Consider the following 19235-nt stretch of genomic DNA (forward strand, 5'->3'; position numbering starts at 1 on the left):
TTCCACAGCTCAAAACGCAGAATATGGAATGGGGTCGCCTGCCATTCCGTAAGCCTCACTCGATGATTTGATACACGTATTTTCTTCATTACAGAAAAAAGCGGTAATATGGAGGCAAATTACAGCACATAATATATCCTCACTATGTTGGCAAGATTAATTGACCCTGGCCCATAAAAGGTGGAGAATTATCTTAGTGTTGTACTTTTTTCGTAACTTTTCTTTTAATCCCCAATGAATTAGGCTTCGAGTTCCCCATTCTTTTTTGCAATTTCAGTTTGATTTTCTTCATAGAGACCAGTTCATCCAAGTCAAGCGATGTTTCCACATCTTTACTTTTATTTTTAGCAAAATTATTTTCATCCTTGACAACATCCACGCCGTCGCTTCCATCGTCGTCCTTGATGTTGGTTTCTCCACCAAAAGCCCTTTCAACAGCTTCATCAATATCTTGATCATGATTGTTTCCCGTAGTCGACATTTCGGTGTGCCGTCTCATCTTCGCAGCGTTGTGTTTCATGAGCTGCTCCAGTTTCTCATCGTTTTCTTGTTGCCTTTGCAATTTATCAAGTTGTGACTCCAACTCTTCAACTTTATTCGTCCCATTCGCTATGCTCTGCCCCCCTTTACCTCCTACCTTAGCGTCGTATTCCTTTGCGACTCTTTCAAGGGTCTCATCGATGGTTTCCTCCTTCGCCTTCGCAGCCTCATCTTCCCTCCTAACATAATTTCTCTCACCCCCTTCATTGATCACATAGTCGTTACTCTTAGGATCAGTCCTGAACGATATCCGGCTGTCGCACCTCGGGCATCTAAACGTGAACTTGTACATTTTTATACTCTCCAAATATTTCTCCTGTAGCGTTTCTTTATCCGCATTAAATTTACGTTTCTCAGGAATATATTCAGAACAGCTTAAACATCGAATGCTAAACGGAGTCATCAACCTGATCTTGACGCTATTTCGTTGTTTGCCTTTCGCCTTCTTCGCCTTTTTTCCCGCTTCCATCGGGTTATAGTCCGGAGGGTAGTACTTGTTGATCGCTTTTCTTTCCGACATTATTCCCGTGTATGTGCTCTTCAAGAAGGTCACCACAGTGGTTTCAATCTATTTTACCGGCTTGGTTAACTTTGCACTTATCGATGCCCATCAAGTGAAGGAAAAGACAATTTTCAAAAATTTTCCACTTAAAGAAAATATCGATTCTCGCATAAAAGATGAGAAGTGGCAGTGATATACAGCGGGGAAGTAGAACCTGTATGCGCTAAAAACACTCGGGGAATGACTCTAGCTGTCAACAGTAAAAATGTAAATGATGTTGTTCAATGGCAACTTGCGATATCTTGTCAAAACTCAAAGGTCGGAATCCATGAAAACTTTGTTGAAGCAGTAGCAATTTACGGAGTCTTACAGCGTACGGAGACTGGGACAACGGGACTGGACAGTAAAAAAATTGAGACTCCCTTATCTTGCAATTCATAGACGAGAGTTTATATGTTTCTTTAGACGATGCAAGAAAGGGTGGGAAACTGGATGTACTTTACCATTATGAGATCATTGATCCCTGTTTATTCCTATCGAGTGTCACTCTTCTACACATTGCTCAGTACTGTATTTGGCAATTACATGTTCAGCTGATTCCCTTCAACGAGTATGAGGGAGACAATTATCCTGAAAGGTCACCGATATAGTAAAAATATAGTGCGGTAGGATTTTTTGGTATACCTACTTGCCAAAGGAAGCCATCGGATCCGCCAAGTCATCATCAACCTGGTTGTCCTGACCAGAACTTAGCTCTTTAATCTGGTGCATCTTGGGCTCTGTAGATGCTGCCGTTTCCTTCACGAAATCCTTTTTCAGCTCAGCGTCTACTGCATCTTTATACACAGTGTGGTCTGCTTTAGGTTCGAAAAGTGTATGGTCAACTTGGACCATTCTACCAGCAATCTTGACTCCATTCATATTATCCACAGCTAGTATTGTTGACCTCTGATCTTCGTACTTCAAATAGGCAAAGCCTTTGGATTCTCCGCTGTTTCTATCCCTTACCAGCAAAATGTCTACTGGGACACCGAATTGAGAAAAAACTGTCAAGATGTCCCCTTCCGTGAGGTTCTTGTTTAATCCGCCGATGAAGATGTAGGCTTGATCTCGGTATTCATCGTGCCACGAAAGCTCAGGAGATATGATCCCACTGTCCAGTTCCGCCTGGTTGATCTTTTGAATCGCCCTTGCCTGTCTCATATCATGCAATACACCCTATCAGTCACTATCTCAAGCACACCTGACGCGAGGATTCAGCACAGGATTGTAAAGGATCTGTTTAGCGATACCAAAGTACTTGTCAAAAACTCATCACTTTAATCGATTTCAAAAAACGGCTATAAGTATGACACAATTTACACATTGGATACAAACAGTATATTTACTCCTCCAGCAGGGACCCATCCTCAAATTGGGCTACAGCATTCTTGGCTGCCTCCTCGCTGTATGCTCGATCCTCCTCGAGCATTTGCCGTTCCATCTCCCTTTCCATATCTTCCTCCATTTGTTGTTCCTTAGCCATAATTCCCCCGCTTTGGTCCCGAGATGTTATGCTATCAGATAGAGAACTGCTCGACTCGTTAATCAAATTTGATTCCGCTAGTCTCTGTATAACTGGGTTTGAAGTTTTCGGCTCAGGGGTCGGCTCTCCAATCTCTGCAGGTATAGTGGACGTCTGAAGCTCGTTACTCCCTCCGGAGGCTAGGTCTTCGCTCTCTGAGAAAGCATCCGAATGTTGAAACTTACCACTTTGCTCGGCGGTAACCATATCTGCATCTTCCGTCTCTTTAGTGGAACTGTCTTTCTCTAGTTTGGTGCCTGAGCCGGAAACCATTGACCAAGCTTCAAAAATCTCAATTGTATGCTGGCCGCTTTCGTCAGTGACTTTAGTGACACTGTTAACCTTTGTTGGAAGTTTTCTACCACGAGGACCTCTGGCTCTCTTTTGACGAACATCAGACAAACCACCCTCTTGTACTTTCTCAACGTCGACAGTAGCTTCGGAGGCACTTGGGTTTGATGTAGCCAACATTCTATTCAATGCAGGGGGTATACCCTTTTGTGGGGCCATACCAGGTAGACCGATTAAACCATTCAAATTTTTGGTAAACTGCGCCCTGGAACCGCCAAACGAACTATTATCCTGCTTATCTTCCTCGTTAGTGGCACGGTCTTCATTATCGCTCTCTCTGTTGTCCTCTCCAGTGGGATCATGAACAGGGTAAAATTTTGGCGCCTTGTGTACAAGTTCAGGTAACGCCGAGGCCAAATCCTTTTGCTGTTGCATTTGTAGCATATTATGGAAGGCTGCAATTTTAGAGGATGGCTTCTTGGGAACTGGTGGAGGGGCACGTTTTTTTGGACGTGTAGCTGGGATGGAAGGTTTTACCTCGGCTTCTGGCTCGTGATCCTCTTCTTCAGTTGATTTTCCATTGTTCAATAAACTTGCATTTGTATTCGCTTGATCATCATTCCCACCTACATCTTCCTTCGAATCAGATGTCTCTTGACCAAAGGTGTCTTTCGATTGTGCAGTTACCTCATTTAGCGATTCTGTAATCATTTCCTCTTGCACCTTCGTTGATGGAGAAACAGTTGCGGCCTCCCTGGCTCCGCTTTCAAAAGAGATATCTTCCACTGAATTGCCTGCCAGATGGTCATTGGTTTCAGGAATTTGTTGCAACTCATCTTCTTCATCCGAAATCGCTGTGACTTCATTCTTTACGGTTTCAATGTCTTTTGTAGATTGTCCGCTCGTTTCTTCCGTGTCTTGCCCAATCTCCGATTTTGAAGCGCTGGGCTCTTCAGTTGCAGTTTGCTGCTTGCTTGCCGCATTAAGAGTTTCCTCGCTTGGTTCATTTTGTTCAGGTTGCTTCTCAAATGGTTGTTCTTCATCAAGCTTTACAGTAGATCCTTTAACTGTAGTTTGAACTTTATCGTCATAGGGTGCGTTCAGCTCGGGGGCTTCATATTCGCCTACATGTTGGTCATCTCTCACAACCAGATCTTCAGTCTTTCCCTCTTCTTGCGAGGACCTTTCGCCTTCAGTAGAGGAGGGTCTTTTAGGTACACTTGGAGGTTCAGGTGAATTTTTATCCCGTGAATGAGGTACTTCTTGGGCACCACTTTGCGAATTCTCAGTTTTGATCGGCCTTCTTGCTGGTCTTTTCGGGATACTTGGTTCAGAAGTGCCGCTTGGTTCTCGATTATCAGGCGCGACGAAACTCTGTAAAATCGGTGTACTATCTGCTACATCCGATTTTGCAGATTTCTCGCCAGCTACGTCGCAAATGGTCGAACTCGCACGAGAATCAAAACTGTCCGTCGTAGCTCTCCTGGAGGGTCTCTCAGGGATCTTTGGTACGGGAGCGCCAATATCTCCAGCAGATGATTCGCTAAACGTACCCTTATTCTCTTGGGATTTTGGTTCAGCATTCGAATCTGCTGTGCCTGAATCCCTGTGAGGCTTAAGGGGTGAGCGATGCTTTTCTATGAACTGCTTCATCTCTTGCAATTCTTCCTCCGTATTATCAACAAGCTCCTCCAATTGCTCAGTCGTGGACCTCCGTACTGGGCGTTGAAGAGGCAAGCCGGGCGTTGGTGACTCCGTGTTGCTCCCCCCTGACGTCTCGCTCAATGTCTGAGACTTGGCAAGGGGCCTCTTCGACGGCACCTTTGGAACGGTACTATTCAAAGCACTTTGATTCACCTCCTCACTAGATCCACTGTCACTCATTGTTGCTGTCACGTACCCGCTTCGACGAAGCACGAGAGCTGACACTATCAACAGTTCTGAGCAGTGCAGAACTATAGAAGTGACGCGCTTCTCTTAATGTAAAAACATAAATAAATGGTGGGCTGGTGACAGTTCAAATAGACACAAACGTGTGCCCATAGATAGAGCAGTTAAGATCGCAGTTATTTGCTGCTGTAAGAGCAGGGATGGACCACGAGGACCTCGATTTACTCAATGACGATGAGGAGTTTGATGAGTTATATGAGAAAACAGTGAATCGGACAGTGGTGGAAACAACAACGCGACGGTCCGTACCGGTCCAGCGAGATCTGATGAATAACGTGCTTCCCGGAGAGGTTCCCTTTTACAATGAGGTGCACAGAGAGGTCAGTTATGGACCGAGCCACCATTCCTTTCGGACGGAGGAATTGGACTACTACGTGTATCCTACAAACTTACAGAAGAGAACATACCAGTACGATATCGTGAGGGAATCACTGCTGCAGAATGTACTCTGTGCCATTCCGACAGGGATGGGAAAGACGTTTATTGCGTCTACTGTGATGCTCAATTTCTTTCGGTGGACCAAGACTGCTAAGATTATTTTCATGGCACCGACGCGACCTCTTGTGGCGCAACAGATTCAAGCATGTCTCGGAATTACAGATATACCGAATGATGAAACAGCTATTTTGTTGGATAAGAGTAGGAAGAATAGGGAAACAATCTGGAAGGAAAAGCGGGTGTTTTTTGCTACACCACAAGTGGTTGAGAATGATTTGAAGAGAGGTGTGCTTGATCCAAAAGAGATAATTTGCATCGTAATCGATGAAGCCCATCGAGGAATCGGCTCTTATGCATATGCGAATGTCGTGCAGTTTATAGACAGATTCAACACCTCTTATAGGGTGTTAGCTTTGACAGCAACCCCAGGGGCCACTTTGGAGAATGTCCAAGAAGTGGTCGACAAACTAAACATATCAAAGATCGAGCTTAGAACGGAGGAGAGCGCCGACGTTCTGCGCTACATGAAGGAGAAACACAAAGAAAAGATAACCGTTGGTCTATCGATGGAAATAGAAGACATTATAGAACAGCTTGGAATTGCGATCATGCCCGTATTGAAACAGGCAATTGAACTGGAGATATACGATCATTGTGCACCATCGCAGATCAACGCGTTTGTCGCAATGCAAAAGAGCCAAAAGATCATCACCAATCCATCTATACCTGAAGGTATAAAATGGCGAGATTTTTTCATTCTACAGTTACTGAACCACATGGGCCAGATGTTGAAGAGAATTAAAATATACGGGATCCGAACGTTTTACAGTTATTTCAAGAACAAATATAACGAATTCACCACGAAATATAACCTGGGGAAGTCAACGAATAAGATTGCTGCCTCGTTTTACTACCATCCGATTTTGAGGACCCTTAGGAAACAATGCGACGCATATTTAGAGGATCCCAAATTTTTGGGTCACGACAAACTACAACATATAAGAGACGAGTTAGCCGAGTTTTTCAGTGAGGGGAATGCAACAATGTCCAGGGTGATTATTTTTACAGAGTTGAGAGAAAGCGCCTTGGAAATTGTAAAATGTGTTGATGCAATGGATGACCATCATATAAGACCACATATCTTCATCGGGCAAGCGAGAGCAAAAGAAGGGTTTGACGATGTAGAATTTAAACGGAAAAATCAACCAAAGGGAAGGAAGAAGGTCGATAGACTGAAGCGACAAGAGGAGGATGCGGAAATCGAACGCGAAAGACAGAAGAAGAAAGATCAAGAGAAACTGGAGAGAAGTGCCAGCAGAACGGGAAGTTCAGAAGATGCACAGATCAATGGTATGACACAAAAACAGCAGAAGGACATCATCCACAGGTTTAAACAGGGAGAATACAACGTTCTAATCTGTACATCTATTGGAGAAGAAGGGCTGGACATTGGAGAGGTCGATTTGATTATTTGCTACGACACCACGAGCAGCCCTATCAAAAATATTCAAAGAATGGGGAGAACAGGTAGAAAAAGACACGGGCGAATTATGCTGTTGTTTAGCAGCAATGAGGAACGTAAATTCGAAAAAGCTATGGAGGACTATTCCAACTTGCAGAAATTGATTGGACAAAACTACATTACGTACAAAAAATCTGACCGAATTTTACCTCCAGAAATCACACCGCGCTGTGTAGAGGAGTTCATCCCAATCAACGAACAGAATGAAGAAGTTAGTCATATGGGAGATACTGACGAGGTTATTCGTTACGCTACACAATGCATGTTAGGAAAGAAACCAAAGCTAAAAGAAAAGAAGAAGGTGAAGAAACCGGAACCGCCAAAATCAATTAAACGATTCTTTATGCCCAGCAATGTCGAGACAGGTATAGTCCCAGCGTCTAACCTGGTGGAGAAATGCGTCATAGACAGTACCGGCAAAAAAATTGTAGTTGATGGCAAGATAAATAATGTGACAAGAGAGCCCGTCAAAGAAATAAAAACCGAGGGTACCAGACGAATTGTTGATCTGATTGCAGAGGATTCCATCTCCGATAACGATGTAGATCTACATGCCATAGACGACGCCAATTTGAAAAAGCGCAATGTGTGCAAGCCGTCTACCACGGTGGACAAAAAGAGGAAAATACAACAACAGCCGACAGCCCCCTCCAAAGGCGAAGAGCTGACAGCTATAAAGTCTCCGCAAAGTTTACCCCGTGAGCTTCCAGTCTTGACACCTTCAGAGAGAGAATATTTTGAGACCCACTACCGTCCGGAAGCCTCTGTATCCATCGACTTGGTACCGCACTTAGATTTTGCTACCAAAACGGGCCAAGTAGGCCATTCTTCTTTGGTGTCTAGTATTATCTCACTTGCAAGCCGCCTTAAAAATAATGACCGATCCACTGTCATCGACATGAATCGTACCAAATGCATTGCAAGAGGCCTACAAAGTGGTGTCGTAAAAGAGGACAACTCTGAATTATCCATTATGGATGAACCCAATTCATCAGCAAGCTTTCCCAATACCTCCGTAGTCACTGGGAGCCAGCTGATGGCTGATAAGAAGCCACTAGACAAAACAACGCAGGCAATACTGGATCAACTTCTGGATTCCGATTCCGATTTAGAATTGTGAGCAAGCGGCCCTACTCCACTACACGTCTGGGATGCTTGTGTGCATGCCCCAACTGCAATGGGTGGACCTCTTTCGTACAAAAGGACAATATCAATTAGTATAAATATTTCAAAAAAACGAATGAAAATATTTTCTTTCAATGTTCTCTTCCAGTCTTTGCTTGACTGGGTGACTTGGGTTTACGTTTCTTGTTGCTCTTACGAGGAGGCCATCCTTATGCACGGGAAATACGCATATCAGTGAGGATCCGTCCGAGATTGTGTTTTTGCTGGTTGAAATTTAATTTAAAACCAGACCGTCTCCTCATAGTCGCCAGTAGGTGTTCGCTTTTTAGAACATTCTCCAGACTATGTAGGGAATTTTTGGCCTCGCATATCGCAAATACGCGTTATTATTATTTACATCTTTCTTTCTTCAAACATCGAGCCATGTGAGTTCACGTGGCGATGTTCGATAAAGAACGGACTTGGAGTTTCCTAAGGTGTCGCCATTTTTTTGTATTAAACGTTGAGACAATACGAGCAGGAAATACCGCCTTTTGTTAGAAGGGTACTCATTCTGTTTTTCAAAGACTCGTAGGATTAAAACATGGTACTACTGAGTTGGTCTGTTGTTTGAATAATCGAGTTGATTATTCCATTCGAAAGAAGGAGCCCTGCATGTGCAACGGTAGATTGATGATTATGCGCTGAAAAGAGAGATGGACCTGGCTAATGAATGTAGAGGTGCACTGCACATATTTCAGAAATTTGTTGTAAGTGAAGAACGTGAAGTGACCAGTTGAACGAATACAGATGAAAACGGTTAAAGGTAACTGACTAAAATCATATGAACTAACAAGTAAATATTGGATAGCGAGACACAAAAAAAGTCTATCTAGGTTATATTTACGGCATGTCGTCCACAACATCACACCAATCGCTGATAATTCTCTGTATTAGAAAGAGTTGTCCAGCTCGAAGTTTAATGCTGTCTGCTAAGAATCCTCCTGCCTTGTGATTCACCTAAATTTCCAATTTCAAACCGTTATAGAATTTTCTAAGCTTTACTTTTTCGATGTTTGTGTGTGCCAATTTCCGTCGTTCACAAATAACAAATCACGTGCAAAATTATTTAAGTTGCAAACAACCAGTACACTTTCGTTAATGTAAATTACCCGGTTTCGTGGTCTAGTCGGTTATGGCATCTGCTTAACACGCAGAACGTCCCCAGTTCGATCCTGGGCGAAATCAATTTTTTTGCCGCATCTCCATCGGAAGAGATGGGACTCTCCAGTTTTATTCCGGTCCCATAGGAATATAAATACAAGGAACTGTCAAGCAGTTTCTTGACTTTTGACTTAACTAAACACTGAAAAAGAGAGTAATAGTTGTGTTCACTCTGACTGGTTCTCATTTTAACTGCAGGACGGGATACATAAAATAATAGCTGATTACAAAATTATCAACGATAGACAATCGTTTGGTTGGTGGCCGGCTGAACCCTGTCCATATGTAGCTCATAATGTATAAGGAATTTATGGAAGACTCGAAATTCTGTTATGCAGCTAAATTAATACGAGGAAATAGTTAGTTTCTGAGACTGTCAAATATTTTCGACACGAAACTAAACCTCTGTATCATGTGGGTCTCTCTCTAAGATACGATAGAGCTCTACAATTCTTGTAATCGGCAGCCTAACAATCCCCTCCCATTCCAATTTCGAGTAGGAGTCAGTTGCAAATCCATGATCTGCTGGTTCGTCGACAGTATTCTGATTTTCAACGTCTTATTCTCGTTATTGATCACCTCGTTTTGTAGATTTTTCAACCTACTGTGATTGGCAGCGTGTATAACACCACAAGAGATGAGTTTATCCCCGTTATTAATCCCTGCAAGATGAACGGGCCCGTTGGGAGCAATCTCTGTTATCAATGCAAAGGGAACAGTGTAATCGATATCCATGGCGTCTTCTCGTAACTGGGATCCTCCGGCAGCGTTTTGATCATTACTGAAGTGCGCATTGAGTAATGCATGTAGCCTCTCCATAAGGTTGTTTAAGTCGTTTTTCAGCATGTTGATATTCCGCCTCACTAGTCTTACCTCCAGAACATCGATATCTGCCCTGGGAAACCCATTTGGTGTTATCAATGGTGTGTCCATTCCAATACCTTGGTCGTGTAACGTCGTATAGAGTTTATCCAACTCACTCTCAACATTACGCTTCAGTTCCATGAGTTCAGCAAGAGGGATCTCTCGAAATCTGGAAATACGATCAGTCAATGACGAATCGATTTGCCTATTGGTTAGGAGTGCATGTGGTTCTGGAAGTTCCGCAGAAACAGTCATTGTTCAATGACTGTACAGAAAAAGTGGTAAACCTATTTGAGACCGTCTTATCGTACTGTTAAAACCTGCTTTTTGCCACACCAACTGACACCCTTCTCTTCGATGCGTTTTGAAAGAAAATTATTATTATATCCATTAATTTCTAGAATCGTAACTAAGTGACACTCTAGACTGCACCTTTATAAAGAGTAAAATTGTCCGAGCAACTGATCCTGGGAAGTGTAGCAGACCACTAGATATTAATACTGACTCTTTCTGCATTTTGCCATTTTTAGTGGTCCTCCTTTGCCCACTGAGCCATTAAGCAATGGCCCCTGATGATAACGATATTACAGGGTCCGGAAATATATCCCACAATAATTACTTAGCTCCCACAGACCTTCCTGTTTGTAACGAAACAGTAATCAATGACGTTGTTGCACAGAGCATAAGAAACGACTTTGAGAACCTTCGAATAGACAGTGCCAGAGAAAACACCTATCTTGAGGGTGCGGGCTCGAGTAAAGATAAGAAGATCTCCAGGATCAGTTTGAACGATGCGAAGGTGACGGCCGTGTCTGGCGCCTTAGCAGGGTTTATTTCTGGCATAATGGTCTGTCCATTGGATGTTACAAAGACTAGATTGCAAGCGCAGGGGTTGCAAGCAGCCACTGAAAACCCGTATTATAAAGGTATATTCGGGACAATGTCTACTATAGTGAAAGATGAAGGTGTGAGAGGACTTTACAAAGGTCTTGTACCTATAATATTAGGGTACTTCCCCACCTGGATGATTTACTTCTCAGTTTACGAGTACTCGAAAAATGTCTACCCGAAATTGTTCCCATACTCGGACTTTATATCGCATTCGTGCTCTGCAATAACTGCAGGTGCGGTGTCCACTACGGTCACAAATCCGATATGGGTGATCAAGACGCGATTAATGCTACAAACAAATGCGCAGGATCAATTAACACATTACAAGGGCACGCTGGATGCATTCAGGTGCATATGGAGACAAGAGGGATTGCGAGCCTTCTATACGGGGCTGGTACCGTCTCTTTTGGGGCTATTCCATGTGGCAATTCATTTTCCCGTGTACGAAAAGCTAAAGATACACTTTCGTTGCTACTCCATAGCAAGAGACTCCAAGGGCCAGCAGTACTACACCATCAATTTACCGAATCTGATAATGGCGTCATCTGTGTCCAAAATGGTTGCATCCGTACTGACGTACCCACACGAGATTCTAAGAACGAGAATGCAATTAAAGGCTGATTTACCGACTAATATTCATCACAAACTGTTGCCCATGATTCGCAACACTTATAAATACGAGGGGTGGCGAGCCTTCTACTCCGGATTTACCGCAAACATACTACGGACCGTCCCTGCATCGGCCATTACTCTTGTGTCGTTTGAATACGTTAGAAATAACATGCCCAAAGCAGATGTCTGACGAACTCGGATAAAACGGTATCTGTTCATGGGTAAAGGAAGGGAAAAACGAACAAAACCCAAATAAACTGATCATATATTCCCCATCAGCCTCATTCATTTATTTTCTGCACATCGTGTGCTCCACACCAACAATGAAGACTTATTAACACCGTCCTAATCGACAACCCTATAACCCAAAAATACAACCACCTACAACAAACATCCCATCACCTTCTAACTATTATAAACACATGTTGATATATATCTATATTTATATATCTACAATTAATACATGTTTGACTGAGGCAACCTGACTTACCAAATGCGAAGAGGCATCCGCAGTGGAACCAGGGTCGATACTTTCTTTGAGCCCTGCATCAACCTTATAAGTATGTGCCACAGTTGCACGAAAATAGATGAAATAAAAATAAAATAGAATATTAGAAAATATTCAGACAGACAAAGAGGCAAGGCAGAGGTTGTTTCATGCTGTAGGCAGCAACACCACCTGCTCCAACTCATATACCTGCTACATTTGCTCGGAATACACTGCAGGACGCTACTGTGAAATATGTTTTTCCCACAGGTGCTTGCTGTATTTATATTATCGCTTTTATGCCAAGCCAGTCAAGAGATTGATGACAAATATGCCGGGTTCCCCAAACCTCTTACTGAGGAGAACTTCAAGTTGGAGCTGGCCAATGGTTTGCACGTAGTGGAGTTTTTTAGCCCCTACTGCTCACACTGTAAGCAATTAGAACCCAAATGGAAGGAGGCCTGGTTGCAGATGAAGGATGAGGGCGAGAAACTGGGCATTACACTCAACCAGATCGATTGTGTAGCGAGCGGTGATCTGTGTGTCGATGAGGACATCGAATATTTCCCCACTCTTCGACTATATGGGCCCAACGGGTTTATCAAAAATTATCCAGCTAGTGGGAAGAGGAACGTGGCAAGTATCGTGGATTTCGCGAAGACTGAAGCGATCAACCCTGACAATCTAGAAACACTCACTAATAAAAGCGAAAGCAGGCTTATAGACGATGCCGAATTTGTGGAAATGATCTCCGGGGAGGCAGCCGAACCTTATTTTGTTTCATTCTGGCCCACAGAAACGATGGATGATTTTGATTCGTATTCCAAGTTTATTGGCTGCGAAAACTGTAGTCCGTTCCAAAGAACTTGGATGTTGCTGTCTAACAGATTGCTCAAGTATGGTATTAAATCTGCACATCTGAACTGTGCTGCTCATCAACAACTTTGCAGCAAACTGGGATTTGACAAATTACTCAAGTTTGACGATGAATACGCGGAAAGACACCCAAGGGTTGCATTAGTATTACCTAACAAGACGACCAATAATCTATTTGTATATGACGATGGATTTACTGCAGACGTTACCCCATACGAGGCCTTTGCAAAGAGTATTTACACCAATAACAAACCCAAGTCGATAACCAATAAGCAGTTGGAGGAGATGATGTACTATAAACTAGATTTTTCGAGTGAAGCGTACATTCCTTTGAACTCGCAAAAGATACATTTGGTGTTCTCCTATGACCCCAAAACGGTGGTATCCGAAGATTTCGAGATATTCGAGTATCTGCTCCACTCGCTGTCAAGAGTGCCCAACGTTGAACTCCGCACATCCCAAGAGAATGTTATGACGTTGGTTCGTGATGGGTATGAAGAATTTTACAGTGATATCAACCGTTACAACAGGGACTCCAAACGGGTGTTAGACGAGGCATTCTTCACTCTAACTACACTTACTCAGTCTCCAACTTTTGTTCTATTCAAGGACGGAGATGTTGTCCCTCACGTTTTCCATGGGTACTCTACAACGGAGATGAGGAACCCAGATTTGATCATGTCTTGGGTCATGGAGCATTCGAAGCCACTTATCAGCAAAGTCGATCACACCAATGTTGAGGAGCTTACGAGGACGAATCCTGAGATATACGATTCGTTGACATTGCTCTGTGTCGATACCTCTGACAAAGAGTCTCAGAAGCAAAGTACGGAAAGTTTGGATAAGTTCTTGGCCGGATACCATGATTTTGAAGACACAAGAATGAAGTTCATGTTCGAGAAGATCCTTAATAGACGAGGCAGAAAGCAGGAGATTATAAAGGGTTTGCGGGACAAAAACACAGAAATTGACAAGATAGTAGGTGCAATGAGAATTGAGATTGTGCACGAGGACGACCGGAAGACCTTACTAGGCTATGTGGACGTTAGTGACGTCGATGACCTGTTAGCCAGATTGCAAGTGGATGCAAATGTTGCCCGCCGTAGCGTTGGAGATGTCTTTATAATTGACACGAAGAACAAGAAGCTGATCTACGAGGACGTTTCACAAAGCACTTTGAACAGCACTCCAAATAATCTTCGCGACACCTTGATATCTATTAATATTCCGGAAAAGGCAGACTCTGAGGCCCCTCATGGGGTCCCCATTCGTATTTTTGCCGTTCAAAACAGGCGGTCCAGTGGATTGTCATTCAGACTAGGCCACTTCGTGCTATTAGCCCTGATCATCATAGTGACGTGGAAGGGTGCCGTCTTTTTGAAACACTTGAAGATCAACAGAATCTACAAAGCGAAGAGGAACACGACGGGACTCCTGGGTACCACTACTTACGAGAAGAAAAACTTCCAGGATTGAGTATGCTTGTCTCATGATCCCTAAATATATGTATATACGTGCATAGTTGTTTGTTTGAATCCAGTACGATAAGATGTTTCTTATAAACGGGAAACGGACGGGAGGGTCAGTGCGACTACCATCTCGCCTCATGCTCTTTACTGTTTGGAGGGGGAGGGGGTAGGGTACTAAATGCTTGGACAAGTAATTATGCATGGACGTATGTCAAGTTACGCCCCATTCCCTTCAATGAACCCACACCCAAAAGAATAAGAGCCCTACGATGGAGAATATAGCAAGCCACATCTTGATCGTGATTCGAGATTTACCGGCCATCGTCATCATGTTAGTGAACGTGTTCTTGAGCTTGGCTGTTGTGCCCTCGAATGTGTGGCCTAGATTGGTGAGAGTTTGATTGCTGCCCCGGATCTCATCCCCCATCCGCAGGGACAGAGACTTTAAAGCCTTGACCTTCTGGTTCATCAACCCCATATGCTCCTCGCTCTGCGACTCCAGTTGCGCAAGCCTACTCTGTGAATAATCCATCGTCGATTTCGTATCGTATGCGGAAGATGGTGGATCAGAATTCACATTGTCCCTCGAGCCAAACAGCTGTGTTCTGCTCTGATCCCGCTGATAAAGTGTCCCCTCTGCATAACTAGACATCGAAACAGGTAGGGTGAAGAGAACGCAATGTAACGTTTATCGAATATAGCAGTTAGTAAACTAGACGGTTTGCCCAAATGAATAAATCCAACCTCCTCAACAACAATTAAACATACCTTGAATTCATGACTGTATCTATATCTCTATCAACTCGACCACCCCGACCACCAGCAACAAGCACGTCTTTTGCACCTTCTTAACGTCACTTCAAGTTCACAGCGTCAGTGTTTTTTCTTACTGCGAAGTGAATTAAAACCGGTCTTACACTCTGTTAGACACTTTGAAGACAGTCGTTGAACAGTTCTGTCGCTAAGATTCCCATCCACTGCATTGAGATGACGAGTGATGGTGTAGACGGGAAGAACGTGGAGACGAGGAACTTTGCTGAAGCGTTGAAGATGATCCAGGAGGGCGAAAAGACGGCGACGAGCGTCGAGCACAAGTTGGACGCCGTCGAGGGCGTGATCAACGGCATGCTCAGCCAGGTGAAGGACTTGACCAGCGGCAAACTGGGGAGTGCAAAGGGGGACGAACCCAGGCGGCGCGACGATCTGCCCGATTTCTGAACGTGCGGTCTGTGAAGTGTTTATATGTATGTGGTTGTCTTTATACCGGTAGTATGATCTAGTTAACGTACGTAATTGGTACATGTGCTCTCTTCTGGTTAACGGGCTCCCCTCCCAACCACCCAGGTGTATGCATTTTACGGTCTATTGATAAATAGAGGCTCGCTTTTGTCGTCTGTGAACGGGTTCGGGTCGCGCTTGGAGTTAAGCATCACCTTGCTTGGGTCGACATTAAGAACGACTTTGACCTGCTTGCCCCTCCCGATCCACCACTTCTTCATGTCTGAGCTCGGTGGGGGTAGTTTGTTCCCGGGATTGGCGCCCTCAGTGGAGCCCTCGGCGGGGCTGCTCTTCGACGTCGCTCCAGCGGTGCCCCTATCCGTGTCCAGCGAGTTTTCGTTCAGAAACGCCGTCTTCTCAGCATCGTCCATTGATGCAAGCTTCGTATTGATTCTCTCGTAGATGCTCGTGAACAGACTGTTCCTCTTCTCGTCGTCGACAACTGTGATCCGCGCTTGGAAGGTCGCATATACTGGCCTGTGGTCCGAGAACGTGATGTCATCCGCGTATCCGTACGCCAATTGCTTTAGAACTTCGCCCTTCGTCAGAATACGGTCTGTCCATGCGGGGATCCGCATCTTCTCGCTCGTGTCGTAAGTCTTGGTACCTGGGTCAAATTTGTATGTTGGCGGGAAGTTGATTGGCATCTCGTGGAAGTATGGGAACGATTCACCAGAGATCATCTGTTGGTTCAGTTGATCCCTTTGGAAAAGCTTCGAAAATTCTTTGTCCTGGATCAGCCGGCGCACATCCTCATTAGACATTAGGATTCTGTAATTGAAATCACCCATCCATATGACTGCGTCGTGGTCTTTGATGCGCGACCCGCGTGCAAACCGGATATTCTTGAATATAGTCTTGTAGTCATTGTGCCGCTGTTCGACGTTGTCGAGGCCCGCGGCAAGGTGCGACACGATGACACAAAAGCTCGTCGCAGAGTAATTGAAACTCATTGCTACTGCACCTTTGTTCGACGTCATACCACCAAACCCGGTCTTCCGAACGTCACCCTCGATATTCTTGATTTTGGAGGCCTCGCTTTCCGCAGCGAAGAACAGAAGCAAAACACCACCAAGCTGAGTGCTCCAGCACTTGATGTATTTTTTGTCGCTCGCTGCGTTCAACTCAGATGATATCTTCTTCTCCCAGTAGAATTTGACGTACGGATCCGTAGAAAGCATATGACCAGGAGTAAGCTCTATAAGCTCCTCCAGCCCAATTATGTAAATGTTGGCCAGTTCATCTCCGGGGGAACCCTCTGGTACAAGCCACTGCCTTAAACTCTCCTCTGTCAATTTCCCACTTATGTTAAATGTCCCACAAAAGATGGTCGTGTCCTTCTCGTACGTGAACTTATCCTTTATTTGCTTCAAATGTTGTGTGATATAAAAGTGCAATGGGTCGTACAGTCTAACTTTGGAGTGGAACAGCTTAAAATAAACCTTTCGGTATTTCCCTAAATTTTTACTGTTTTTAGAGTAGAGTCTGTCCAATAACATTCCATGTTCCACCCATAACTGATCGTGAAGATCGATGAATGATGCGGTTAAATTAAAGTCTTTGATTTCCTTGGTGGCCAGCTCAATGGTCTCCTTGCTGATAATCATCTGCACTTTCACTTGTTTCTCGACAGATTCCATCGTGCTTATTCTTAAGACACCAGTTTGCTTCCCAAAGTAGATTCCCTTTGAAAGGTCATATGCGAATGCTCCAAACTCATATATATCTTCCTTCAAAAGATAGAGTAGTTTATGCGGAGTCTTTGTCAGTGAGTTTAAGCTGTATTCAAGATTGGTTATCTTGACCCCCTTTTGTTCCGCACATTTTTTATAAATCATCGCCAAGGTCTCTTGGGATTCGCTTCTGGGTTTCACAAGGTTTACTACGCTAACTACACCGTACTTGGATTCCAATGTATCAAAATGTTTTTCAAATGCAAGCTGAGTGTGGCCAGCATCCTTCAATATTTTCAGCTTGCGAGAGAGCAACTGTCCCTCTGTGTATTCCCAAAATAGTGGGATGTTTGCGCCGAGTTGCTTGTACGAGAACATAAATTCATTCGTAGTCACTACAATCTCGCTCTCCACGGAATTGGGAACTTCCCCCTCTTCATTCATGCACTCATTGCTCAAGGAATATTCTTTGGCCTCTGTGGATATTCTTGAAATTAAAGTAACCGTAGAGATATCCGAACCCTTTTGAACCACGGCAGTTCTGCAGAACCCTCTTATAACAAATGCCAGCATCTGAGAATTGTCAAAAAGTTGTCTCTCCTCTTGGGGAACGCGTCCCCTCCAAGTAATAATCTCTTCCACCAGTGGGGAATTCCAGATAAAAGTTGGTTCGCAGTTATTTATGATATATTCGAAGGAGTGTGCGTTTCCATGGTTCTTAATCGTTGTAGAAATGTCCAAATTCTTTGAATAATGGAAGGACCCGTCCCTGAACATTTTTTTCAGCGGTCCACATGGATGTTCGTTGATCAATTTGTCGTTATTTTGTTCTGACCTTTCGAAATGGAATGAATCAAACACAGCGGAATCCAAACTGAAGAAATCAACGTCTATCACTCTATAAATCTTTTCGTAAGGTATCAATCTGGCATTTTCCATTCTCCAACGTGGGAATGCCACATTCTGTGATCCTGATACTGTCATCAAATATATGGACCCGTGCACTGTAATCAGACCCAAAAATGCATCAAAGACGTAGTTTGGAAGCTCGACATATTGGGTCTTGTTAGACAGTTCCTCGCTACTAATTGACTTAATTACCAGTGTGGGTACTTTTTGCACTTGTGGCCCCGTCTGCCCGGTTCCATAGAACCTTTGGAACCTAAAGTTGTAACCATCTCTTGAAAGCACAATAGATCTGGGACTTCGCCCAATAAAGAGTCTGGTGTTGGGAGACATACACAGACTCTACCTCGCTCTACAACTAGTTCGCACACAGTATAACCAGACCTTGTTGCTCCCACAATCCCTTGTTTCGATACTCTTAAGTCGTCTTCCTCTAAAGATAGAATTCTCTTTCCGAATAAATCGCAAAATTGCGTAATTGCCGGAAAGCACCAACGAAAAGGCATCGAATGGCTGCAGTCACATCAGTGACTTCTTTGTTCGTGTATGACGGTGGTGTGGTGTAGGATATGAGGGTGTATTTGAGATAAAACGTGCGAAGTGTAAGTTTTTATTTGCAGTTATCATGCTGTTTGGTGATTTCCGGAGACAAAGTTGCCAGTGGTTGCACCGAGTCCAGGAGGCAGTTAGACGGTATGACCGGCCAGTCAAAGCTCGGATACAAAGTTTTTTGGAGTCATGTTTAGCAATTGAGCCTGTGACTGAGGAAACAGAGCGAATTTGAGGGGAAACATCTGCTGATGTGAGCGATACACTTGCCGTGCTGGAAGTGTGCACTTCTCCCCAAGTACAGGTACAACAGGGGGCCCGTGTGTTGAAACCAGTTTAAGACCAGTGTGGTGTATTTGTATTCTGAAAGGAGAGTGCCCATTGTGATCACACAAACCTGGAGAGAGGGGAAGTTGTTCAAATTGACATCCACTGGATATGAACTGGTAACAGGGTTTACTACAAGCACATATCAAACTTCATATTTAGACTGTG

At 43.9% G+C, this 19235-nt stretch overlaps 10 protein-coding genes and 1 non-coding gene across 11 annotated transcripts; 5 read left to right on the plus strand and 6 right to left on the minus strand.

The window, feature by feature from the left end:
* Positions 1–193: 193 nt before the first annotated feature.
* Positions 194–1060, minus strand: YJU2 (mRNA splicing protein YJU2; the record flags this gene model as incomplete). Its single annotated transcript, XM_022608348.1, has 1 exon — positions 194–1060. One exon carries the CDS (start codon positions 1058–1060, stop codon positions 194–196), a length of 867 nt encoding a protein of 288 aa, XP_022464853.1.
* A 666-nt stretch (positions 1061–1726) lies between these two features.
* On the minus strand, positions 1727–2245 carry IST3 (U2 snRNP complex subunit IST3; the record flags this gene model as incomplete). The annotated part of the gene is made up of 1 exon (XM_022608349.1): positions 1727–2245. The coding sequence occupies one exon, from the start codon at positions 2243–2245 to the stop codon at positions 1727–1729; it is 519 nt and encodes a 172-aa protein (XP_022464854.1).
* Positions 2246–2426: 181 nt separating this feature from the next.
* On the minus strand, positions 2427–4781 carry AIM21 (Aim21p; the record flags this gene model as incomplete). Its single annotated transcript, XM_022608350.1, has 1 exon — positions 2427–4781. The coding sequence occupies one exon, from the start codon at positions 4779–4781 to the stop codon at positions 2427–2429; it is 2355 nt and encodes a 784-aa protein (XP_022464855.1).
* Positions 4782–4987: 206 nt separating this feature from the next.
* On the plus strand, positions 4988–7927 carry MPH1 (3'-5' DNA helicase; the record flags this gene model as incomplete). The annotated part of the gene is made up of 1 exon (XM_022608351.1): positions 4988–7927. One exon carries the CDS (start codon positions 4988–4990, stop codon positions 7925–7927), a length of 2940 nt encoding a protein of 979 aa, XP_022464856.1.
* Positions 7928–9085: 1158 nt separating this feature from the next.
* KNAG0Etrna6V lies at positions 9086–9159 on the plus strand. The gene has a single exon. It is a non-coding gene; the product is annotated as a tRNA-Val (tRNA).
* Positions 9160–9579: 420 nt separating this feature from the next.
* Positions 9580–10254, minus strand: NAS2 (Nas2p; the record flags this gene model as incomplete). The annotated part of the gene is made up of 1 exon (XM_022608353.1): positions 9580–10254. The coding sequence occupies one exon, from the start codon at positions 10252–10254 to the stop codon at positions 9580–9582; it is 675 nt and encodes a 224-aa protein (XP_022464857.1).
* A 307-nt stretch (positions 10255–10561) lies between these two features.
* YIA6 (NAD+ transporter) lies at positions 10562–11692 on the plus strand (the record flags this gene model as incomplete). The annotated part of the gene is made up of 1 exon (XM_022608354.1): positions 10562–11692. The coding sequence occupies one exon, from the start codon at positions 10562–10564 to the stop codon at positions 11690–11692; it is 1131 nt and encodes a 376-aa protein (XP_022464858.1).
* A 552-nt stretch (positions 11693–12244) lies between these two features.
* Positions 12245–14341, plus strand: EPS1 (protein disulfide isomerase EPS1; the record flags this gene model as incomplete). The annotated part of the gene is made up of 1 exon (XM_022608355.1): positions 12245–14341. The coding sequence occupies one exon, from the start codon at positions 12245–12247 to the stop codon at positions 14339–14341; it is 2097 nt and encodes a 698-aa protein (XP_022464859.1).
* A 225-nt stretch (positions 14342–14566) lies between these two features.
* Positions 14567–15113, minus strand: BET1 (Bet1p; the record flags this gene model as incomplete). Its single annotated transcript, XM_022608356.1, has 2 exons — positions 14567–14978; positions 15103–15113. 2 exons carry the CDS (start codon positions 15111–15113, stop codon positions 14567–14569), a joined length of 423 nt encoding a protein of 140 aa, XP_022464860.1.
* Positions 15114–15321: 208 nt separating this feature from the next.
* KNAG0E03580 (uncharacterized protein) lies at positions 15322–15552 on the plus strand (the record flags this gene model as incomplete). The annotated part of the gene is made up of 1 exon (XM_022608357.1): positions 15322–15552. The coding sequence occupies one exon, from the start codon at positions 15322–15324 to the stop codon at positions 15550–15552; it is 231 nt and encodes a 76-aa protein (XP_022464861.1).
* A 137-nt stretch (positions 15553–15689) lies between these two features.
* On the minus strand, positions 15690–18524 carry INP51 (phosphoinositide 5-phosphatase INP51; the record flags this gene model as incomplete). Its single annotated transcript, XM_022608358.1, has 1 exon — positions 15690–18524. One exon carries the CDS (start codon positions 18522–18524, stop codon positions 15690–15692), a length of 2835 nt encoding a protein of 944 aa, XP_022464862.1.
* Between the last annotated feature and the right edge of the window lie 711 nt (positions 18525–19235).

This window comes from Huiozyma naganishii, chromosome 5, assembly GCF_000348985.1.
Source record: "Huiozyma naganishii CBS 8797 chromosome 5, complete genome".
NCBI classification, from domain to species: Eukaryota; Fungi; Ascomycota; class Saccharomycetes; order Saccharomycetales; family Saccharomycetaceae; genus Huiozyma; species Huiozyma naganishii.